Source organism: Hirundo rustica, chromosome 6 (assembly GCF_015227805.2).
Source record: "Hirundo rustica isolate bHirRus1 chromosome 6, bHirRus1.pri.v3, whole genome shotgun sequence".
In the NCBI taxonomy this organism is placed as follows: domain Eukaryota; kingdom Metazoa; phylum Chordata; class Aves; order Passeriformes; family Hirundinidae; genus Hirundo; species Hirundo rustica.
Window position 1 is genome coordinate 39396736 of NC_053455.1, and position 26011 is coordinate 39422746.

At 40.4% G+C, this 26011-nt stretch overlaps 1 protein-coding gene across 8 annotated transcripts in view; it reads right to left on the reverse strand.

The window, feature by feature from the left end:
* The window catches only part of AMBRA1 (autophagy and beclin 1 regulator 1), a 125814-nt gene that overhangs the window by 30836 nt on the left and 68967 nt on the right, over positions 1–26011 (reverse strand). For all 8 annotated transcript variants that reach the window (XM_040067362.1, XM_040067359.1, XM_058421025.1 and 5 more), the window contains 3 exons: positions 18238–18348; positions 9090–9278; positions 8487–8641 (listed from right to left, as the gene is read on the reverse strand). In XM_040067362.1, the coding sequence (XP_039923296.1) occupies positions 8487–8641; positions 9090–9278; positions 18238–18348 (455 nt within the window). The remainder of the gene's footprint in view (positions 1–8486; positions 8642–9089; positions 9279–18237; positions 18349–26011) is intronic.

Below are 26011 nucleotides of genomic sequence, written 5' to 3' on the forward strand. Positions count from 1 at the left end.
ACACCAGAGGCTCTGGCCAGCATAGGTGCCTCATACCTCACTTAGCATTCTAACGTATGTGAAATATGTCACAGATGCAGCCCTAAAATCACAGCCAATCCACAACACTGTACTAACTTCACTGAAAGTACATCTCCAAGCAAGGCCAACATACAGCCTGAAACTACTCAAAGAGCATTAAAACAAATGCAGAAAATGATGAACTCCAATTGTATTTGCCAGAGCAGCAGATAAGATGCAGTGACAGCATGAAAGCATAAGCAGAGCAAGTCTGACTTTATTTTTTTGATTGCAAGAACCTTATCAAGAGAGCATTTAAATCAATTAATTATCTTATTTTGTTGCCTCCTCCCAACAGTGTGTTACCATTGAAATCTCTTACCTGACATTTTTATAATGCCAACATGTTAACTAGCTTTCCTCTGACACTGTTTCTATAAAGCATCTACCACTCCACTGAATACACATCCTTTGCCAGTAAGCCTGCATCACTGACTTGTATAATGCAGTCAATTAGTTTGTGTTTTTTTGAAGGCCCAGAAGTATAATTAGAAAAAGACATTCTAACCTGTTCTCCTTAATAAATAGCACAATATTTTTGCTTAGATTACATTTTTTTACTTTGTTGCATGAGTTTCACAAAATATGATAAAATTCAGTATGACAAACTTCAGAACCCGCTACAGCAAAATTCAAGTCTAGCTTGCCTAAAGCAGAGCAAAGCAGAGCAAAACAAATACTCCTTGGGATAACTGACTGATTGCTCAATACATTTATACTTAAGACAATGTATACCAGCATTTTGAAACATAGCAAGTCTCCCCTTTGTTTGGAAGGAGTCTCCGTGCCTATATGAAGATTCAAAGAAAAAGGCATCCATTTTCCATGATGAGATGGGGAATAGATTTGCTTTATTGCTTCCAGTCTTTCCCTTTTAGTTGGTCTATCCTGCTCAACCCCTCCCCCTACAGCTGATTCCTGCTAACAACATACACATCTTTCCAACAGATCTCTGTTAAAATGGAAGAAGTGAAAAATAATGCACTTATCCTTTTGGATTTGTCAATGCTATCCTCAAATGGATTTTATCATCCAGTGCTCAGCACAAATAAAATTTCTTTCAACTCCATTTATCTTCCTCAGATGCAATAGGATTATATATAAAATTTTTCTTCAGTCTTTACCAATATAACAAACCTCTTTCTGCACCTGTTGTCCATGCAGAAAATCCTGGCTTTGCTTTCTGAGCCACAGCAAATTAAATGAGAACTCTTAATTTTCAGCAACAACGGAAACCTTAAACTGTGAATAGTTGATCCAATTCCTAAAACAGGCCAGCACCAGAAATTCCTGTTGGATAGATTGAGAAACTTTCTGCAGATTTAAAAGATTGTTGTTTCTTCCTGATCCTAGTTGATCACATAATTTATTGCTGATATTTTAAATTCAAAGAAGTGTCATTAAAGCACACCTAATCCTTTCCTTCTTTAGGTGAGTTCTTTGCATTAATAGCTGGTACTTTTATTTCACAAGCCTGCTACGCAACTACTACATTTAAAAATAACTAGTGGGAAGGTCTTATGAAGAAATGGATCTTAGGTAACAAAGCTCTCACTCAGGAAAATAACACATTTGCAATGAAGTGGCTCATTATTTTACGACCTGTCTTTCAAAGGCTTTAAAACCAGCTCCAAAAACCCCCTTAGGGGACTGGTCCAAACCTGGATCTGAAACCTAGGGTTGAGTAAGCAAGAAACTGTTAAACAAAACAATTATCCTTTCATTTGCATGTGCACATGGCTGGAAAAGATGAGAGAAACAGGAATGCCAAAGGGATTGGAGTGACTGAAGATAGATACACGTGTATGCATATTCAGAGCAGATGCACAAGCAAACGGAACTGTGTGAACAGGACTGTATCCCACTGCTACTGTCTCCTGCAAAAATCACCAACAGCTCTCAATGCTGCATCAATCTAATAGAGATACGGTCATTTCTCTGGCAATAGGAACAAGAACCTTTTTCATTTTTGCCCTTAACTCAGACTGCAAACCAAAACCAGTATCTGTGAATTCCTCATTAAATGTCATGCTGAGACTGGAACAGCAACATCTACAATGTGTTAAAAATCCAATGACAAGAGCAAAGGATTTGAGCACAGCTGCCATTCCCCTCTGTTCTCCGTCTGCTGAGCCTCAGTAGAATGGCATACAAGATCAAATGTCAACAATATGTTGATGACAGAGCTACATGCATCCTCATCTAGGTGAAAAGAGGCTGTCATCCAGCTGCCTACATGTCTGGAAGGAATAAATACCGGAGGAAAGAGTTGGTTCAAATTTAATTCAAGGAAGACGGTAGGAAGAAATACTGAAAAAGGTTTTTATGAAATAGCAAACAGCAGTTTCTTCTAAGCCCATGCCCAGTTCAATACAAATTGGTAATAATTCACTTTGGCTCCCTTCCCCCTAAATGACTTGGGCAAGATGACTGCACATAAATAATCTCAGATGTGGAACCACGTTTGCCATAATTTCTTAAATCTAGTTAAAACTATGTACCAAATTGCACCAAAGTTAACAGGAGCTACTGTGGGGCAAACAGGCTCAAGGCCTTATCTGAACTGCAAAAACTCTGCTCTCCAAATGCTGGACCTCATATTAAACAAAATGTCTTGGCTCTCATTTTCACACTCCATGAAGTAAAAACATCCTGAAGAGATGTCATTTGCCTTTTGTTCACACCAGTTTGCTAAAACAGACATTGCTCTCATGTTTAACTATCACATGAGATATTAACACAGTATTTTATGGAGGCTTCTAATGAGATTTTAGTTTCCTTTAAGTTCTTTCTTAGAGTTCAAGCAGACATAGCTGACTTGCTCAAGACAGCAATATATCTAACTCTTACAACACACTATTCCTGCATATTTCTGCATCCATACTCACATGTGCACATCTGTGCAAATCTTCATGTCACCAGCACCCCCAAGGTTGTACTGCCTTTTCCAGTGATCTTGAATACAGCTCTTTTTCACTGTGGCCTACATAAGCAGTGTTTACCAACATGGGTTTTGGATATGATCTGTTTTCCTAAAGATACCAGACAGAATCTGCCAATACACAGAACATAGAAACTGCTCAGTCTCAACCAGACAATTATGCTCCACTCTATTAAAAAGAGGGATTTCCCATTTCAGTCAAAAAAGGGCTCGGTTTCCATGTTCTCTTCCTAGTATCAACGAGTGCCTGCCATCTGTAATTTTGCATGGCCTTTTGAAAGCCTAAAAAACATCTATGTAGTTTGACTTCTGCCAAGAGAGAAAAATTTCTTTGGGCAGTAATTGGACATACTATTTGCAGTTCTACTTGGAGTTGTCAGAAGATCACCCTGTTGACCTAAAGACGTCAAAGCTTTCTTAAAAGAAGACCCAAGGGACCACACCAACACATTCTTCAACAACACAGCAAGAGGTTGGTACTTTCTTCTGCACTGTTCTTGTTCTCAGAAATATGTTAGTTCACATGAACTCTTTCACTGGAGCTATGGTGTTGCCATCTCCTCACCAGTTTTATTTTCACATTACCAAGGATTCTGATAAAAGTAACGTGCCCCAGTGCAGCAGATGTGCAGGGCATTTGCTTTCAGGCTTAAAGCTTGGTCGCTTATGGCTGCAGGAGCTTGCATAGCTCACCCAGAGAGTCAGTGAGTGGCCTTTGCAGACCACACTGGATGCATTCTACTGACACTTACATGAAACTCAGACTGCAACAGCACGCAGGAAAACTGTGCATCTTTTCACATATTCTGTGCATTGTACTCATTAAGAGTTAATATGCTAGAACAAAAAAACTTGGCTTTGTGCAAAAACTCTGCAAGTCTTTCTGTTTCAGGCCCTTCTTCCTGTGGTATTTGGAATTCTCCATCTGTTTACAATGTAAACGTACACATACTCTGTTCCACCCAGGCTACTGACCGACCACTTAATAAGAGGAATATTTTCAAATAGCAGCAGTCTTCTCAAGAACTAATTCTGAATCTCCAGAGCCTGTTTTTTTTCCACATTCAAAGCAAGTGCACCATTTGAGATGGGGATTGGTTAAGTCACTTTATCCCCAAAATTGTACGATTTGCTCTTTAGCTTCATGTCAATCAATTTTTTCTATCACTTTTTGTATCCTCAACTTAAAAGCTACTTTCAAGGTTTTATTTTAATTTGGATTCCAGTAATCATGTTTTGCTGATATCTCTAAGTTATCTTCCTCTGGGTAGAATGAAAAACATTAAATATTGCAAGGGCATCAGCATTTGTGAATGCTAGAAATAAAACTACCTTCTGGCTGCCTTTCTCACTAGTACCCACTGCTATCAGATCCAGGGCAATATGATCCTCACTCTTCCCATCTTTCTAGCGACCCTCAGCTCCAAATGAGATTCTAATTTTGTGTTCTTCTAAGTCCTTTAACGTCCAAATATGCTTGGAAGCACGTGGAATTCAAAAATCACCCTAAACCGAACAGCTTGAAAAGAGACACGCTTTATTTAGAGACAAATTCCACCTATGTTTTCAAAACAGGCTACAAAACCTATCCTTACCCCACACTTGGAGTCCTGTCTCCAAGCTTTTCATCTCTGAAACTCAAATTGCAGACAATTCCCAGCATCACTGCTTTCTGTACCACCCCCAAGCTAGATATCTGCTAAAAGTAATTCCTTCCCTGTACTCTCCAGCTACAGATGCATCTCAGAGATTTGCAAAAAAATCCCCCAAGTTTTTTTTGGGGACACAAAGCAACACAAGCAACAAACGCTTGACGTTCATGCATACCCCTCCTGTTAGAAGTCAACGCTACTAGAGAGCTTTTGTTTTTCAGAATGAAGTTTAAAAATTGTTCTTTAGCAAAGCCAGGTTTCCATGTGAAATGCTAATCAGGCCAACCTGAAGGGAGTGGACAGAAAAAGCAAGAACCTCTAGCTCACAGCTGCCACATTTGATGACAATTCAAGACTTTATTACTGAACGAAATCCATAACTGTCAAATCATGACAGCCCTGACCTGTTGTGAACTCTACCCAATCTCTCTGAAATACTAGCAGCAAGATGTATACAGACAATGTACATTTATATAACCAAGGTGCTCCTTAGTACAATCCAAAAGTGCTGTAGTTCTCAGAAAAGGACATCAACGGCCAGTGGATTTCTAGTACAATCAAATGTATTGAAGTTTCATGTAACAAAATTAATTAATTGCATCAGATACAAGATGGAAGAAACAGTCCAAGCAGTAGAAATCTGCACTCCACTGACTGCTAATTAAGGATGTGGAAGAAGGGTTAATTTGCACGAGAAATAATCGCTGTATTGCACTGGTCAGCAGTGGCTTAGAGGCCGTGTTGCCAAACCCTACTCTTCCAGTCCACTGACTGCAAATCCAAAGCCATGAGGGAGGCAGGAAGACAGGCAGGCAAGAACTGTCAAACAACTTATAAGAATTCTCAAAGAATGTAATGTAGCATTTCTTTTGGGAGTTTTGGAGTAGGGTATAATTAAAATATCCAGAAAATATTGCTTCAAACATGGCTCTGACTCATTTTTAATTAAGAGTTTGAGTAACAAGTGCTTTGTATTACAAGCTGTTGGCAGAGAGGCAACAAAAGTGCTTTCTGATTCTCTCTAAGGTGCATATTAAGTTAGATATTAAAGAATACAGTTTCACCAGGTTTCCTAAACCTTTTTGTACTGCATTCTGGCCAAGCTATAAACAGCTTTTTACTCAACTGAATATGAATATGTCACTATAAGGACAGTGTGCTAAGAATATGATAAAGTTTCCTAATTAAAACTCTATTTTCATTCTGCATGTCTTGAAAAGTATTATGAACTTATGAAGCAGACTTACTGCAAAACTCAAGACAGAAGAAATGCCCGTGGTGGATGCACTAATTTTTACAACTAGATGAAGGAATAGTAGTATTTAATTATTAATTACATTAACTTATGAAATTAACAGCTGTATGCTTTCCAACCTTGGTCCTGTGGACTGTACAAAGACAACCAGGAGCACAACAAAATATTGAAACAATATTCAACATCACTCAACAGGAAGGTTCTTTAACCAAATTAATTCAAACTGATGTAGCTGTGACCCTGTCATAAATGCAAAAAAGCTCAAAGTCCAAAACAGTCAGAAAAAAAACATCTTTAAACATGATTTGGAAAAGGGGAAAACAGCAATATAGTTAGCAAATCCTGCTAGACTGGATGGATTTTAAAATGTGGGGGAATGGTTTTTGGAAGCTATAAATACATGTGCAAGAAAGATGAAAAAAGCAACCTTTAGAATACATGCAATCCATCTGGAGGAAAAAAAAAATCCAGAACTACAGCAGATGAGAACGACAGAAGTGCAGTGATGTGGAGCAAGTCTGAAAAGCAAGAGTGGGAAAAAATTGTACAAAATTTTCAAAGCACCAAAACAGCAACCCCCTCTGAAACCTGAACCCCCTTCTTCATGGTTTCTGACTGCATAATTAAAGGCTGCTGTCCAAAAGAAAAAATAAAAAACCTACCCTCAGTGGGCTTCTGGTAAAACTCTGCTTATCACATTATGTACATTTAAACACATCCCAGAACGAGGGAAAAAAAAAGAAAGAAAAAAAAAAAAAGGGTTTTTTGGAGAGAATTCAAGAGAGGAAAAAAAATGAAAGCCGGAAGATTAAATTACAAGAGAAGATTAAAGAATACAAAGCATTACTTCACTAAATGGTGACTAAGAGCAGGGGTACAAGCATTTGAAGACATAGAGATGAAGAAATATAAATGAAACATTTAGACAGTGAGCTTGCTGATCTAGCTACAGAAAAATGTCTCCAAAAGTAAGGGCTAGAAGCCATAGCAACTGGAGTTTAAAGCAAATGCAAAGGACAGATGAGAGGAAGACATGATTTTCACTAATAGGACTTCTCTGTCTGAACTTATGACACAGTAAAAAGACTGTGGGAAGGGCTACTCCAGTTTCTGGCAGAAAAAATTTATGCATTTCACTAGGATCTTAAAATAGCTGAAAAAGAAACAGTACCAGGGCAAACTAGATTTTTAAAAGGATCTAACAGGATGCTGAATCCATGTACTTTGTGATCTTATATCCACACAGCTTTCACCTGTAAAGCAAATAGTACCTTTTTTCATAAATACATTTCAATTTCTATCTCTTACTTTGAGAGGCTTGTACCAGAATGGTAGCTCAGCTCCAGGTCTGAAAAAGTGCTGACTGGAGCACCAAAGAACACCATCATTTATCTTCCCTTGCTTTACAATGGAGCAGATGATGACAATAAACAAGACTTTTAGATCAGCTCATAAAGTGATTCATGATTCTCTCTGAATCATGATCTGTCTGAAGAACAACTACAGAACCCAAAGGTGAATTGAAGAATTTCTCCCAGTGACAAGTCCCTCCTCAGTGTCAGGTCACTAGACAAATGCCTCACTGCAACCCTTGTGCAGTGGGAAAACAGTGTATGGCCAAAAGTAATAACAATTGGAGAGGCCTTAAAAACAAAGAAAAATGTTCTATGGGAAAAAAAAAAAAAAAAAATTCATGGAATGACTTCCACTACAGTAAAGTTATCCCTAAAAGTGAAAAAGTTGGAAGATTCATTTTTCATCTCATAAAACAAGTCACCTGAATACATGGTCTAGAACTTGAATCCAACCCAAATTTCAGCTCTAGAAATTACTTAGTTCTGACTCCTTAACTCTGTGCATTTTGAACTGGACATGGCTTTTACTACCTAGAACTATGACTGAACAGCTGTTGTGCTTCACTCATTATGAAAGCAAGACACACATGTTCTCAACTCTGCCAGGTAATGAAAAGATGAAGGTTTTTCCTCAGGTACTAAATGAGTCAGAGTGGTTCAGCTCATGGTTCAGCTGCCCCACAAAGCAGGAGAACATGAAGATAATTCCATTGCCAAAATATGCTTACATATACATTAAGAACCAACTAATAAATAGCCAGCCAGCCAAGCCTGCTTGGGAAAAGCATGGTGAACTTCAGTTTGCAAGTATGATATGAAGCTTGGCTCCCAGCCTTCCTGAAACTGCTGGTGGCTGCTGTCCTAGAGGTTAGATGGTTTTAGGAATGACAGAAAATGATCCTGAAGCCTCAGCTGATATGCTGCCTCAGCAAAGCCAACTGTAGTACCACAGGCAAGACTAGGTACTCTGAATCATGTCTAGCCCGACAAATGTATTCCACAACATGGAATGTATTTGTTTGTCATCACACTTGAAACAAGAGAAGTTTCATTGTTCTGTTGTATTTACATTCTCCTGCCACATTTGCATACCTCTGCAATAAATTCCTTCACATGTTTATTACTCAGTGGTCTGGAGCACGCTACCTCTTTGTTATCATAACCCAGCAACTAACTACTAGGCTGGAGCCAAACACACAGAAACAGAATACATATATACTCACCCTCATAGAGGTTTCTCCACCGTGGGGCTGTTGCAGCCTGAAAACTTGAGCAACCATGTGTTCTGTAGTGGGGTGTAACAGGATCCGTCGGGAAGCCAGTCCCACCATAACATATCTGCCCATTGGAGACAGGCTCACAGAAATGGCATTAGGTCCTATGAGGGGAAGAGGGGTTATTTCTCTCATGAGTTGACATCCTGTCCCATGTTTCATCCTCACAGCTTTTTCATTCCCATCTAGCACTCCCAAATGTATGCCATACTAATCTAATCCTTATAAGGGGAAGAGAATAAGGAGACCTGCGCAAGTTATAAATTTTACAAGACATTTCCTTGCTGCAGGTGTTCTGTCTCTAAGACAATGAGGTCCTTTTAAGGAACAAAAACTATTCTTTAGCAGCTCCCCCATACCAGCACCTTACTTGTCCAGACCACACCACAAGCCTCTCCCCAGCAGCACTGCATCTGTGGCTGCTTACATGGCCAATCAAAAGTTTTCTGTTGCTACAATTACTGATGTGCAGGCTATTGCATCTCTTACTGAAGGCTGAAGTGCTGAGGTTCTCTCACCCCCACCCACCCTGACTTCTTGCCGTTTGCTTACCAAATCGCTTTGTGTAAAGCATCTCGCCCAAGTTGTGGGGTGCCAGAGAATATACAGCCAGAATTCCTTCATCAGGGAAGCCTCTCTGACTGCTGGGAATGAAGGCTGCCAGCAGCTGCCCATCGGCAGAGATATCACAGCTAGCATCATTGTAAATCTTGCAGTTCTGGACAAGAACATTCACAGAGGCTGCAAAGAAAGAAATGAATAGTCATTAAAGTACTACAGTAGAACAGAATAAAGTAAGATTTAAACTTAATGTTGGAGAATGGACAGTACACACAAAAGGCACTCAAGGCATTTAGCTTCCTCCAAAAGTTTATGAAATGTTAATACCCTGATTAATGTATAACTTGCTCCAAAACGGAGATAGGCACCGCAACGAGCCCAGGAAATTAAATTTACTCACCTCCTGAAGCCTTTGGCCAAGAAATAGTAGCAATTGTACTTTATCAACCCCCTCCCTTTGTTAAGCATAACAACATCCTTTGCAAAGGACAGCACAGTTTAAACAAGTCTCAAATCATGACACTGACAAACTCCAGCAGCATTCTCATTAGAAACAGTACACCTTAATTCATTTCCCCTTCTCTCATGGAGCGCCTAGTTCCCGCTCCCCTCATCTCCAACAAACAGGAGATGAGTGAAAAACTCCTCCCTGCAGATGCAGACATTCATTTCTGACAGCTGATTTCTACACTCATCTTGGATAAAGTCAGTGAGAAAGGGCAGAGACTTCTCCAGCCAGTCCTCCATTTAATAGCTCCAGTATTTGAGACACTCACGCGTATCAGTGAAGGAACTGCTCAGCAGACTGGTGAGCAGCAATCCACAAAACAATACTTTTACTTTAATCCCTGCTGGTAAGTTGCTGGGTGACCTCATCCAAGCATTTTCCCTTTTGTACCTTGCATATGAAGACTACAAGCTCTAGTACAATGAGATTCCAAGGCTGCTAAGCACCATCTACACCAACAGTTCAGCGGTGCCTTGTTAAGACACGGCTGGAGTGATGTCCATTCTACCAGCCTAACCTAAATGTGCTTCAGTTTTTCAGGAGGTTAGAAGCTGAACCTGCATACAGCAGGGAAATTTCAGGTTCTAGTATTTTCACACTCAAGAGTATAGAGAGATTTAAAAAAAAAAAAAAAACAAAAAAAACCCTCACATTTGCAATATAGAAAGTTTGCATGCTAGAAGACAGAACACCCCATCTCACATAACTGAAGCTACAGCACCTGTAGAAATCAACAATGTAGAACACTGTCAATTTCTACAGCCCAGAAATGATCTTCTAAACCATCAGACTATGCCTAGCACAGAAGAGGACTTCATATGTTCAGCTACAATTGCAAGCAAGTTTATGAAGGCACTTCTTAGTCTAGATTCCTTATTAGTTTAACAAGTAACAGTACCAAGAATGCTTTGTGCATACTTCTGAAAGTCCAAACTTGTAAATCAAATTAAGGCTATAACTCAATACTTCAACAAATCCTACTCTTTATTTCCAACACCTGTGTAGAAAAAAGCTGCATCAGGTAACTGCTATGAGAAATTACTGACTGCTGTCTGGGTCATTTTTTAGCCAGAATAGTTTCCCAACCCAGCAGCACACCCCATGGCTGCACAGATGCTTGCAGCAGCACAAAAAGGAGTCATGGCAAGGAAGCAGACAGGACTGCCCTTCTTACAGCATTGCTGATTTAAAGCATTCACTGAACCTCATCTTTAATTCTTCTGGTCTCAAAGACATTTCTCCTGGGAACTGCTTTTCCTCTGTGGCTGAGTATCAACTTCTATCTACTGTTCCATTTAGGAAACTCTGATGAAAAAGAAGAAGAGGATTAAAAGTGGACTATGTAATTACATTCTCTACCAAACCATCTACACCTGTACCCTAAATTTATTCCACCAATTTTCAGTCTTGAAGCTGCTAAAAACAGTAATTTTCAGCCTAGTATAAACACAAAGATGCTGAACAGAAAAAGGTAAATAACTGTAGTCACTATCAAGGCTGCAATGCCAGTACATGAAATACACACAGCCCTTGAAGAACAGGTGGTTCAAAAGATGACAAAATTCCTGAGTGCTTAGTCTGAGGCCAGTTGAACAGAAAGACAAGAGAATAAAGATTATACCACTTAATTTAAAAAAAAATAGATTTTAAATGTACCCTTTAAAAAAAATCTAGGCTTTATTTAAATACTCATTATGCCACCACAAGAGAAGATGGGCATCAACACAAGAACTGCAGTATATGCTGTGAACCAGCTGAAACATACATGATAACAGGTTGCACCATTGTAATCCCAGTCAAACTGGGAGGATTGCTGCTGGGTGACTCATTCCAAAACCAGTCCTATTTGTTAGCTTCATCAATGGGCTAGGCACACAATGGAGCTGGTTGATGAATCCTCTTGATAAAGTTGGGTAATTTCTTTAACAGAGCATGACCAGACCACACAGTGAACTGAAGTACACTGAGACATAACAGAAGGTAAATGAAATAATTCTAGGTTGTGTTGACATTCATAAACTTCTGCTTCACCCAGGAACTTGAAAACATGAGAGGATCAACTTCAGTTATTGTAGCAAAATCTGAGCCATCACGCAGTGTAACAGTGACAGCAGTCCTAAACTGCACTAGGGACGACAATTCCAGCAGAAGTATCAGTGCTGATCCAAGGCCTTGTGCTGAGAACACATGCAGGACCCCTGGGCACAATTTGGGCCAGCCATGTTCAAGAGTGATTAACCCCAAATTATAACATGTCCAGCAAAGAAGATGACTGGGGAAAGTTAAACATGAATTTTATGTTCAAACAAACAAAAAAAACCACAACATGAACCCTCCACCACCCCCTAAAAAAAAAAGGGGGGGGGGGGGGGGGGGAGGGAAAGTGGAATTGTATACTGTATTTTCAAAAACTATAGAAAGTAAGTGCCATAGAAATATCAGTTTTCTACAATGTTGAAAACTGACCACTACTCAGAGCTAAGTGGGTAAAAGAAGCATTGAGTTTGGAGATTAAAAGGTTTCAATAAAACCAGCAAGATTCTAGAACAGTCTTTTTAACAGACATGAAAGGAGCAAAGAATTGAACCAATTAGAAGACAGAATATTAGGAACTACAGTAGGTGCTTGCCTAAGGCAGCAGGAAGCTAGTCTATTTGGATAAGGGGTCCTTTCTCATCAACTCCTTTGTATTGGTACTCTAATCAGCAGTGATCTAAAAAATTGGGAGAAAAAAAATGCGGGAATGGGAACATACTTAAAAGGTGCACATTGGGCCTCTACAGCCACAAGACTTTACTTAAAAGAAAGCCAAGCAAGAAGACAACGAACAGAGCAAATAAACATAGCATACAGACAGAGCATTTGCTAGGGATACAACTATGAAACATCCCCAACACCAACCCCGCAAAAAAACTTTGAATATTGGAAAAAAAGAAATAGTCCAGTCCATTTTTGGGGGGGTCTAAGAACTGTTCTCTCATTCTTACTCTGCAAGATACAGAAGTTTACCCTACACCCCTGGGGTCTGGCTGCAGTTTCCATGAGATAGCCATGGCTTCTCAATATTCTTAATTACTGACATTTGATGCTCAATAGTAGAAGTCACAAGATCATAGACTTGCTTCCTCAGAGCACAGGTATGATTGTCATTTTATCCTGGGATGGTTTGAGTTGGAAGGGACATTAAAGATAATTCCAACCCACCTACCATGGGCAAGGACACCTTTGACGAGATCAGGTTGCTCAGGGCCCCATCACACATGGCATTGAACATTTCCATGGATGAGGCATCCACAGCTTCTCTGGGCAACTTGTTTCAGTGTCTCACCACCCTCCAAGCAAAGAATTTTCTCCTAATATCCAACCTAAATCTTCCCTCTTTTTTCCATCTTTTAGTTAAAATCATTCTCCCTTATCCTATCACTATCTGCCCAAGCAAAATGTCTCTCTCCACTTTTTTCCTAAGATCCATTTAAGTACCAAAAGGCTGCCTGAAGCCTTCTCTTCTCCAGGTTAAACAAAACCAGCTCTCTCAGCCTGTGCTCATAGTAGGGGGTCTCCAGCCCTCTGATCATCTTCATGGCGCTCCTGTGGACTTGCTCTAGCAGGTCCAGGGACAGATCCTAAACAGGACTTATTTAACGCAGGGACCATTCTGTACTAACAAACTCCTGCTTTTCAAACAGGTACAAGAAGTTTTAGAGAGGACAGATACTGATTTCTCTGCAACTACTGAAAAATCACAATCTATAGAATCCATATTTCTTCTCAGCTTTTGAAGTTCGTTTTTGTTTTTTTAGTCCAATGCAAAATTGGACATTCCTAAGAGGAAATCCCACATTTTTATTTTTGCCAGGTAAGAAATGTTTGTATTTTTTCTGTACCATTTACAAATTTGTGGATATGGCCGTGTATTATACATATCCTCACAGTTCTGTGGCTATTATTTTCATTTCCAGGTCTCTAATCCTCTTCCTCGTCTAGGATTTACTGTATGTCCTTTTAGAACAATGTTAGGTTTGGATCATCAGTCACCCAGAGTCAATCATCTAGCACATGTTCACCCATTTTCTATCTACAAGATTCACCCCCTACACCTGCTCCTCTTCCAGCACAGCACAGAGTTTTTTGGTGAGCAGTCCACAATGGCAACCAACATGAATGGACATCATCTTGTTTTTAAATTTTGTTGCATATCCTGAATGTCTCTTAGCAAAGCATAATCTGTGAGCCCTCCTGCCAAAAGAGAGCTATCTTTTCACCTTGATGTGTGCTGGTAAGAAAACATTACAGATGCAAGGTGTGTCTAATAGGAAAGAGTGCTATTTATTTCAGTCTTTCATTACCTGATTCACACTGGCATTATGGTTCTCTGCTTTGCCCTCATTTACAAAGGATGAGGACGCAGGTAGCTCCTTCATCTGGATCTAAGAGAGTCTACTGTGCAATCAGAAAAAATCTAAATGTGACAGGTGGAAATCTCAGCAGGGTTTCATGTTAAGGAGAGCACATACAAGGTTCTCAAGAGTTGAGAAAGATAAACACACCCATGTATTTGACAAAGCCCTAGGCTATTTGATTTCTTTGAGCCTGAGGCCTCATCTATGAAGATGATTCCAATAAAGAAGATTTTAGGGGGAAAATTATTGCTATTTTTGGAAAACTACTTGCAAGAAGACTGCCCTTTCATCTCCTGTTTTCTTTTCTCGTTAATGCAACCACAGAACTGACAGAACAGATCAAAAGAAACATCAGAGCACAAATTAATCAAGCTGTTGTGCCAACTTGGAGTGCTTACACCTACAACATTAATTATGCTTGAAGCTGGGGAAGGCCTGGAATGCCAGCAGCAATAGCACTGTTTGCCAGTGGAAAACTCTGCTGGACACACCATCCGCTCCTAGCCACCCTTAGAGATGCACTCTCTTAACAGCTGCTCCTATTTAAAAATTTCTTTAGCATTATTGTTTTTTTTCTTCGACTAAGTTACCCTGCATTCCACTGTGGATCAGTAAGTACTGATCAAATCACCCTCGTCAAGACCCAAGAGTGTTAGAACAGGAAAAATTTGTCATTCTTAAACGAGACCAGTTCAACACTAGAAATTGGCAAGAAACTGAAATTATGAGTAGTGAGTAGCCTGAGAGAAACTACATTAAAAAATATAAACAAGAGAGAAAGCCTACGAATATTTTACTGTGAAAAGCCTATATTCTACACTGTTTTCAATACTTAGTTGCAGGAATTTTAAGGATATGCAACATTCACTAGAAGAATATTAAATAAATGCAGAAATAGCATTGTCTCTGCTGTCAAATAAATTCTCCGCCCCTATGCTGATATGACTGACAATTTCAATATAAGACCGGGTCATGTTTATTTCAGAGCTATTAAAAGCAAAACTGGGAAAGGAGAGAAGAAATCCGAAGCAAACTTTTTCCATTTTGCAATTAACAAAGAAAGACAGGGCTAAAATTCCACAAGTCCCTGCACAGCCATTTCCCAGGACTGCCAGGATGCACTTTTGTGTGCTCTTGCTGGACCCAGCCTCAGTGAGGTTGCTGCTGCAGAGCCACATCCTGAGCCCAAGGCTTCCAAGGGCGCTGGGGCTCAGACACTGAGATCACAGCACTGCACTCATCACGCAGCTGTCACTTCCTCAGATGCATCCGCAGCGGTGGAAAACATCCTACTTCCAAGCTAGCTTTTCTTTGTTTAATTGTTACAGGAAGAGGAGCTGCTCAGAGAGGGAGGTTGGCCACAGAGTCACTGCTTTGATGGAGAGAGGAGCTGGCAGGCAGTCCCAAACTTCAGCTGCATCATTTCAGCTGCCTCAACTCCCAAACTACTTGTGGTTCAAGCCAGTCCCAGGAGGTACAATAGCCCCCTCTGGGTAAGCAGACTATCTCACAGGACCACCTCTGATTTACAGGAAACAATGGGAGGAAAAAGAGGAGCTACTGAGGTCACATGCTTTACTGGGAAAACAGTTTATTTCTAATGTCATGAAAAATCACAAAAAACTCATCCAACCCACCCCTCCACTGTTACTCACTTGAGAATATGAGAATCACGAACATCCTGAGTTGGAAGGGACCCACAAGGATCATCAAGCCCCAACTCTTAAGAGCACTGCCCATGTGGGGATTGAAGGCACCACACTGATGCTGTTAGCACCACGCTCTACTATCACCAAGCGTGCCTTGGCAAACTTGCAGCTTGCCTTTGTTCTGTGCCTAGGCAAGCTTGGCAACTGCCTGGTTTGGTGTAAGCACAGCTGCTGCATCTTCATACGCCCCTACTACACCCTGGCAGAAGGAGAGAAGGGTAACAGACTAGAAATGCCAGGATTGGGCTCGGCATAGAGAGGAAGAGTAAAAATGAACATTTCCAAACGGTCGTAAGACAAAATGGACAAGCCAAGTACTATGAAGCATAGCATGGGGAGTTGGAAGGGCTGGGGATGGGACTTGTAGCTGGAATGAGGCCCACAAGAAGGGCACAATGACAAGAGAAACCATACCCAATTTCCACCTAATTGGAAGCTTTTTCAGAATAAAAGCATCCTGGTAAGTGAAAGGGAGAAGATTGAAACACTGATGTATTGAGCAGCAGATGGTTCCTAATTTCTACAGGATTTTATAAATTATAAACACACATCTTATGTTGTTTTGTTGGTTTTTTTGGTTTTTTTTAATTAACAGCCTTCTCCTCAGCAGCCAGATGAGGCAAAAAAATAAGCTATGAGCAGCTGAAGCACTCTTGAACCACTCTACAACTCCCAGAGAAGACCCAAAGAATTTAAGTTGCTTCCCCATCTGACTTTATCTTTATTCTGTTCCAGAGTCTGGCAGGACCTCCAAAACTATTGCCACCATGTGGCAAAACTTTGCTTTAAGCACCTATCCTTGCAAGCAGCTGGGAGGGAATATAGTTTGGATGGGTGATCCAAACTGTTCAAAGGGATCTTCCACACCACAGAACGTCGTGCCCAGTGTATAAATTGGGGGAGTTTGCCTGAAGGGGCCAATAGCTGTCTGGGAATGGCATGGGCACTGGTCAGTGGGTGGTGAGTTGTGCATCACTTGTGTTTCTTGGGTTTTATTCCCTGCCCCACTTCCCCATTCTCTCCTCTCACCCCTCCTCACCCCCTATTTTCATCACTACTATTGCTATTGTTATTATTAACTTTATTTCAATTATTAAACTGTTTTTAGTCCAACCCTTGAGTTTTACATTTTTCTGCTTGTCCTCCCTATCCTGAAGGGCCAGGAAGGAAGTGAGCAAGTGGCTGCATAGGGCTAAATCACGACAGCCAGCCTGGATGGAGCTTTGAGCAACCTGATCTAGTGGAAGATGTTTCTGTTCATAGAAGGGGAGGTGAACAAGATAATGTTTGAAACTCCATCCCAGACAAAACTGCTCTTTGATTCTGTGATTTCGATTCTCTGCACTTCTCCTACTGCAGTGTCGCCATACGTTCTCCTTTTGTGGGCTCTTTAAGCAGCAGGACACTACCCCACAGAGACATCTATTGTCAGATATGCAATTTCTGGAAATGCAGAACACACGGAGGTGGGACTGTGAGAGTTCTTCCCAATTCATTTTAGTGACTACCTGTGAAAGCACAAGTCTTTCTGAAAACAGAATCCCTGCTCTCCCTAAAAAAAGTCAGTCCCTTAAAGTAGAACCCAATCTGCTTTTGCTGAGAAATCAAGCAGTGAGTTTCACATATGCACAGAGATGGCCTAAGCTAAAAATCATTTGCACATAGAAACATTCATGAATATCCATCTCCTATATTCATCCCAGGTTGCCACAAACATTTCTGCAGCTGTGCAACAAGCTATATCAGGATAGCATTCCGGGTTAAAAATAACATTTCTCATCAAGTTAGTTTTAGCCCTGAAAATGTCATTCTTTGATCAGCTGACCACAAGTATCAAACATACTTGTGCCTGCATAAGGAAGTCTTTTCCAATGTGAGAGCTAGCTTATGGCACAGAACACATGTGAAACTATGGTCTAATTTTCACAAAATGAAAGAGGAAATAAATGAAATCAGCAGTATTGCTCAGATTCCTGATTCAGAAATAGCTTTTGCCTGAGAAACAGGACAAATCACTGCTTTTGCAAATGACTAGAAGGTGTATCTACTTCCCTGGGCTTGAAACACCATGGTAAGCAACAGACCATGGTCCTGATTTCCAAAATGTATTGGAGCACTTTAGCACACACTAATGTCATTAACTTAGAGAAATCAGGCACATTTCATTGTCAGGTGCTAATTTAATAAAGACAATATTTCTTTAGAAACTTATTAGTAAGAGAATTAAGACATTGAGTACAGAATTCTAAGAGAATGGTTGGTATATGCCCATGAAAAGGTTCACAAAAAACAAGCACTATTTACACATGGATTTGCTGATTGCAAGAGTAGACAAGGTAGATAGAGTGGGAACACCTCTTCAAGCTTTTAGTCAGCTTCCTCAAAAGACTAAGAATTTTACAGTTCCCAATGCAACATGACAAGACCTGCAACACACAGCTGGATTTGAAAGAGCCTAGAGCTTAACCCAGCTCTGGTTAGCACAGACTCGAAGTGAGGTACTGGCGTCTTTTCCAACTCACCATTGCTGATTTCAGGCAGATCAAACTTAGTGAAGTCCCACCACTGGAGCCGGTAGGTGGTGTTGGCAATGTTGCTGGCCACAGCTGACTGTCCATCCCCAATCACAGCACCTACAAAAAAGGGGGAAATAATTAGCAATTTAACCTCTACAAGAATGACCAGAAAAAAAGCCGGGGAGACAAAACCATAGAAAACCATTCAAAATCCAATACTCAAAACTCTAGATTCTTAAAGAAATCTTATTTACAGAAATGGCAGCATGTCCTCAATAAGCCACAGAGCACAGGAAATTAACAGGAAAGCATCTCCCTGCAACACATTTCTGGAAGAAAATAAAGCTGATAAGAGATAAGACTTGCCAAGAAACACAAGGCAGAAATCCTAATCAATTCATTTGGTGGAAATGCATTCTACTTATCAACAGTAGTGAAGCCGTACTTTCACAGTCCCAAAATTGTCTAGCACAGCTATGAAGGCAGATCAGAATACAAACTGAGGAAAAGCATTGCCCTGGCAAATAACACACATTTGTGGGTATAATCACTGCTCCTACTGTAAACTTGACTCAGAAGTTACAGGTTGCTTAACAGCATTTGTCACATAGTAAGAGCTGCAGTAAAATACCAGCCTGGAAGATCTAGGAGCTGGCCCTTTGCTGCTTTGTGTGGCCCAGCCTACAGCATGCAAGGGCTACTCTGACTCCAGGCACACACCATGACCCCTGCTAACTGCCCAAGGATTTGGGCAGCAGCCCAAAATCAGAAGGCTAAGCACAATTCTTCAGAAACTATCATAAAGAACTAATTTTTCCCAGCACAAAGGAACAGCCACTGGTTACTCGAGTCAGCACACAATTGAGAAAGCTGAGATGCATTAAATGGGATTCCCAGGGAGGCAAATGGAGACAAGAGACAGTTCATCCATAGTACTACAGTCAAAAATCTCATGCCATTTGCAGTCTCTAAGGCCTTCACTGACAGGCAGCTCATGTATTACACACACATCCTGGCAACCATGGAAATTCAGCATGATAGAATTTGATAAGAGAGCAAAGCAAGATCACTCCCAAGAACAAATGACTAAAAGCAAAGCCTCCAGTGTCCACACAGTCTGGATTTGGCATCTCTGCACTGTCTCCAGTGGGAAGTACACAGCCAAATCAGTGCCTTCACTCTCCCAGAAGGGTTGGCTCAGGACTTTGCTGCCACAGCAGCAATAATAGAAGAGCCATCACTTTGACAACTCTGTCAGACACCTGCACAGAGTTAAGAGCTTGCTAACTGCTAGTAAGTTAAATTGGAGGTAGGTGGAGAGAGTAGGGTGGCTAGATAGTTAGTTTTCTTATCAAATCCCAAAAGACCACTCAGGCACGGGAAAAGAAAGAATGCCTGAACACACAAACACACCAACAGGCTTTTTGCTTTCTCAGCGAAGCAAAGAACAAGGTGAGCAGGGCAAAGCAAGTAAGCAATTTCTAGACTGGTGCTGATAAATAAATATACCAAGAACAAGACTTCTGAGTAGACAGCTTTACACTGTGCACTCAGGTCTGTCAGGCCTCCAGCAATCAACCAATGTCCATTGTACATCTGCTCTGTCTCTGAACCTGCCTCTGTCAGATGTGCATGGGTCACTTGGAGAGCAGAATTAAAAACATCTCCATGCTAAAACATATGCCCAAGGCCTTGTTCTCTACATCCCTCAAAACAAGGAGCTCCTCTGAACAGAAGATATGCAGTGGAGAAAGGAAATGCAATGAATTAATGAAATTACACTTTGCAACCAGAAGTAGAAGAACAATAAAATTTTATGTTGCTTCATCTTTAAAAGTTTTCTCATTGCAAGCCTGGATTTGGTACACAAAGGCAGATCTTCTGCTGTCTTGCCTTCAGCCCTTAAGAAGGGAAGAGACAAAGAGGTGCTCTGCCAATGTGAAGCAGTGGGTCTTCCTGCAGGGAAACAGGAACTAACATCACCAGCCAAGCAGCAGCTGCCTTATAGGACTGTCAGGCAAGGAAAACACTCTGTCAAGACAGGCAACAGTTCTACTGAGGGCACATAATTCTAGAATATTGATCTTATCACAGGTGACCGTTAAAAAGTCACACAATCTGTTTTGCAATGAGAACAACCTTCATAGGTGTAACAAGTAATAATATAAAGTGGAGAGGAACACACCTTAAGAGAACAATCACGCTCTCCCTCTACATCAGAGAAGCTTAGCAAAATCACTAACTGCTCCACAAACAGTAAGTTCATCTGGCTCATACGACTGCTGCACCTACCGCTTGAAGTACCATAAAAAGCAGCTGGCAAGCAAATAAGATTTTTTTTTTTTTTTCTGTAAAATTTCTCATCTTTGCATGCCTTTCCCTGTAGCCTTCAGCTTAGTTATGGTGTTCATTTAAACCTCGCATCGTCTTCACCTCCAAAGGCAGTCACATCATATGCAGAGAAATTAACAATGGAAAAAAGCAGTACTGCCCCATCTACAGGACAGCCCCACGCAAATTTCAGAGCCAGCACAAGCTGTCGAGTAATGCTAACGCTTCAGGTAACAGGCACCTTTGTCAAAGAGATTGGAACACAGGCAACACAGTTCTTAGAGTGAAAGGGGCGTGCTCAGAAAAATTTAGTCCATTTCTCAAAGGCTTCAAACCAGCATAACTAACACTAATCAGAAATCCATGATCTAGATCTTTTATTAAGTAATTATCTCTACTTATGCTAATTATGTAATTGAGGAGTGCAATTATTAAATTATATCTATATACATATAACAAAGTGGAATAACATTTGTATCACAAGTCCTGCCAGATGCCTCCCACATGCACGCATGCACTGTCCTACAGCAAATATGATTAAAAGCATGTAAACATTTCAGACAATGAATTAAGGGAGAAAAATACCCCTAGCACAGAAATATGCTATCCTAACCTGTATTGTCCTTTTTGGTTTATGGAAAACATTTTAGACCACGGTTGGAAGACTTAGGAAAGATAAAATCCTCACTACAGAGCTTTTGTTCACCATGCAGCATGAGAACTCATTCTCAAGCTGGCGTTGCCCAGTCAAGATTTCAGTCTGGATGAGAGCAGAAGATGCTGCTGCTTGTCAAGTTATAGTATATGTAACTTGGAGGCAAACAACACACTTCAGCTTCTTAAATTTGAGGAGCAACAGATCAGCTCTTACGAGCAGCTGTTCTCACCAAACACTCGACAGTCCTGATTCCAGGGTCTTCCACTGTTCGATGGGACCACAAGTGACTGCAGTGGGTACCCAAGGGTCTCGGGCTTGTCATCCTCACAAACAGAACGACCTTCTTCTGCAGAGAAGATGTAGATTTCAAAATGCTAGGGCCAATTGAAATGCAGTGAACGTAGGTTTGATTGGCAGCTTTCCTGCGTCTGTCTATCACTGCGTAATAAACACTGGATGATGGCAGAAATGAAGATAAATGCTTTCAGCAGCCCCCCTTTTTCCCTCCACCACCCTGAACTCCATCCACCCCCACTCAGCACATGACAAAAGAGTTTAAAGAGTGGGGGGAGGGGGGGAAGAAAGTATTAACAAAGACTTAAATAAAAAAATCCTCAAATCTTTTCTTATAGACCACCTACATGTGACAGATATTTATCCATCAGTCTCAATCTCTTCAGAGGATCCAACATATCTTGGCATATGGAGAAATGAACCTTTGCCAGTCAACTATTGCTCATTTATGAATCAAGCCATGCAAGCCAATGTCTGAGTTTAGACTGAAAGAGAAAAAAGGGGTGCAAAACCAGTTCCCTTGGCACTCCAGCACTCCCTCAGTGAAAAGCAGGCTAACTTCAGACTACTGCTATCAAACTCTCAGAAGAGCAACCAATACTCTAGAGCTACACAGGCTTTGGGGTACACCTTTTGGGAATATGGAACATCTTCATAGCATGGGAATTACTTTTCCATGTATTTAACAGAAACCAGAGTTCAAATCTTTTTCTAGGCTAGATCCTTTCGCCTTAATTTGTTAGTGTCTGGCAGGTCCCCTCATTATAAGAGAAAAATCTATTATGATGCTTACAGATAAACTTGAGGAAACTGGAGAATCCCCTTAGCTAATTTGTGACTCAATTTGAGGGAGTGATTAGGCACTGGTATAAAATTCCTCCTAGATTAGTACTTGCATCTCTAAGCACGAGTACCTTTGAAAAGTAACTACCTCTCTATGAAACCATTTGTAACTGTAGCTGATACTGAGGTTAATGTATACTTGCAGAAAGGATCTATCAGAACTGATGGGTTTTACATTTACTTGTTCTAGACTTACTACAATCCAGGCTCCAGGAAGCCCAAAACACGGAACAGCTATTTGACAAACCAAGGATAAGACTCTTTGCTGCAAGAATACACCAGATTCTCTCAACCAGTTCTGAAACAACTTGAATTCAGGCAAAATGATTACTGAAGTCTAGTGGAGATGCAACAGGTTCTTACACATTTCCAACCCTCAAGTTTTTTATAGGACAGCCTAGTTTGGGGGACTGCCTTTGATGACAGAAAATGTATTAAATTCTGAATGTGAATTGGACAAGTCCCAGCAAATGTCTGTTCCAGGCTACCTCGAAGACACAGCCTTTGAAGTGGACAAGCTAACTATCTAAAACTGGGCCAATGCTGTAGGAACAGTACGCAGAGCAACCAGGTATTTTCAACCATTTTTTGGCTTGTTTTTCAGTGTACAAGCAAGCTGCAAATAGGAAATGGACAAAATTATTTCCATGAATGGATGCACAATATGCTACTAAGAGTAGTTCAGCCTATGCTAAGCACTGAAAGGATCTTAGATTCAACATTAAATGAGAAAGCCTCTAAGAGGTCTATGCTCTCTGAAGGCTGAACCTTCAAAAGGCTATTCTTTTTTCTTTATTCCAGATGTATAAAATAAGAAGAAATATAATTTCCCATTCATGTTCATTCCCACTGCAAAATTTCCTTTTAAAAGGGGCAATACTTAGCATGCTGAGTTCCACAGACCTATCAGCTATGGGAATTGGAGCAGGGCTCAGCTGTAGGTGAGTGAATGTGACCATCCTAATAGGAGCCAGTCAAGTGCCCAAGGGGTCCACTTACATTGAGAACAATGCAAACATCATATAGGAAAGGGAATTTTTCAGCCACAGGTTTTAGACCTCAAAAGAAAATCAGTTAATTTGCAACAAGCACAAACAATAAAAGAACAGATGCCGAGCCAAAAGCCTCCACCTCCAATAGAGTCATGATGGCTCCCTGATATCTTGCCTTCCCATATTTTATTTCTTTGTCTGATCATCTCACAATTAATAGATTAATGTGTCTGGTAAGCATTTGTCTTTGATGGTAGAGTCCAGTTTTCCCTCAGGGAAACTAGAAGACATTAAGATCCTTTTCAAATGCATCCCCTCTTATGTGTATTGTTTGCATCTCATCAAGCGAGCTGGCAATTCTCCTTAAGAGAATTCACACTCTGTTGCTGTTCACTATAGAGATTCCCCTGCTCATGTCACCCTGCTACACATGAGAGCTGGAAAATCAGATATGTAACAGCACAGAGAGTTTCCTGAGCAAAAGTTGAGCCAATATTTGCACAGAATAGAGGATGAGGAAAATCATGTACCCTGAGAAAAATAAATTATAAAAATAAATTATCTAATTACAGCCTTTGCATATACACATTGGAGCAAGCAAATGTCTCTGTTTAGGAAGGTCTTGTCCTACTCAGGGTGACCAATTAAGAACAGTTAAGCAGTTTCATTTCCTTGCTGTAGCTACATCAACCCTCTCAGCTTATGGTAGCAACAAATCGTAGCCTGTTGATAAGAACTTCCTCCAACCATCCAATAGCAGATATGCACTGCTGAACAGAAAAAACCCCAAACAAACAAACTGTGAGGAATACACAGAATTCCTTCTTTATACCTTCCAAATCTCCATCAGGCAGCACCTCAAGTACAGCACTGCTACAATAAAAGACCGATTTAAAAAGTATCTGCATACTACCTTATATCTGTAAGATTCATAATCTCTTATGCCATAAAAGAAAAAAAAAAAAAGAAAACCAACCAACCAACCAAAAACACCCCACAACAAAACAGAGAGGAATACCATCTAAACCATGGGCAGGCCAGAGTATCTTACTCACACGTTACTTAAGGGATGAGTTGAGAGCAACTGATCAACAACTGCTATAAAGGAGAAGGGATGAATGAGACAAGAGAGAGCTTGATTTTGGCAACTGAACAGAAAGTAACAGTTGTGTGTGGTTAATGATACATAATTATTTAGCTTATGCACAGTTTGAAAGCTCATTCTTGCAGGGTAGTAAGTACAATTCACCAGAGAACTGAAAATCCTACTTGCAAAAGAAGCAGAGCTCTAAGTCTTAGTGATGCTCTTACATCTGTACAACTCAAATGAGGCTGTTAAATGCTACTTTCTTCTTTATAAGAAAACCCTCATGAACAAGGACTGTTTAGCTTCAGCTGTTTGTGTTCTCATTAGTCATTTATGATGCTTTTAGTTGCAGTGGATGGGAAGTTCCCTGGGAAAGCTCCCCTACACTATTGCTTTACACTGTGCAACAGCATGCATGCATACGCATTTAAAGAAGCAAAGCGCTACTTCTTTAGGGACAGTCATGAAACTCCTGGAATTCTGATGCTGGATACACTACTGGAATGGCTTGTAAAGAAATGCAGGTGCTCCATGAAGCCCTTGGGTAAAAAAAGAAAAAAAAAAAAAAAAAAAAAAAAAAAAAAAAAAAAAAAAAAAAAAAAAAGTCATGGGTCTAGACAAGTCAAAATAAATTTTTCTCCTAACTGAGATACAGCATCATTGAAAGAGTTTAGCAGGAAAAGGTTATGGATATAAAAGAAACACCTGTTACCCTTGGCTGAAACAATTTGCAATCTGTTTGAGAAGTGGGTGGTCAAACAAGCTCGCTCTTTTCTCATTTAGGCCCCTTGCTGGGAAGAGTAGTCAAAGTCTGATAGGAGCCTTCTTATCAGCAAACTGCTAGAGCTGTTAAACTTGTTTTGAGATCCCTTCTCTATTTCCATGCGATAGCGGCATGTGTTAAAAGCATGCCTCACACTACCATATGATTCAGGCAGTAAAACATGTTTCCTTCAGTATGGCCTTTTAGGGAAAATATTCAAGCACTAAAAATATATTCCAATCTGCATTTTGTTTAACTAATGTTTTGGTTTGACCTTTTCTGCATACTTGCAGCCTTTTATACGATTTGTCTGTATGCATTTAAGAACCCCTAACATAAAACAATGAGTAAATGCTTGGAGAAAGGGATTTACACTTTCTTCATAATTTCTATTACAAAATTCTCTGATACTTACAAAATCAGCTGTAAGAGCCATCAAGCTACTGCCCAGGAATGGGAGTCTGAAATCTACTAACTGGAAAATACTAGGGAAATGAAGACAATCTTTATCTTGTCAGTGTGAGGAGAAACAATAATTTGGGTTACAGCCATTTCTGCATCTGGAGGTCCATATCAATCTACAAAAACAAACCAGTAAGATAATACATTTGAAATCTGCTCCCCAGCAACTGATTCTGCAAAGGAAAAAGGGTTTTGCAAATTAATGGAGGGTGGGGGAGTAGCGAATGAGTCCAAGACACGATGATAGATGGAAAGGCAGAGGAGAACTGAACTCTGCAGTCTCTACAGAAATGTGTATTCACTTCCTTCACCTCTGATCCCACACATGCAGGCATGTTCAGAGCCCTGCT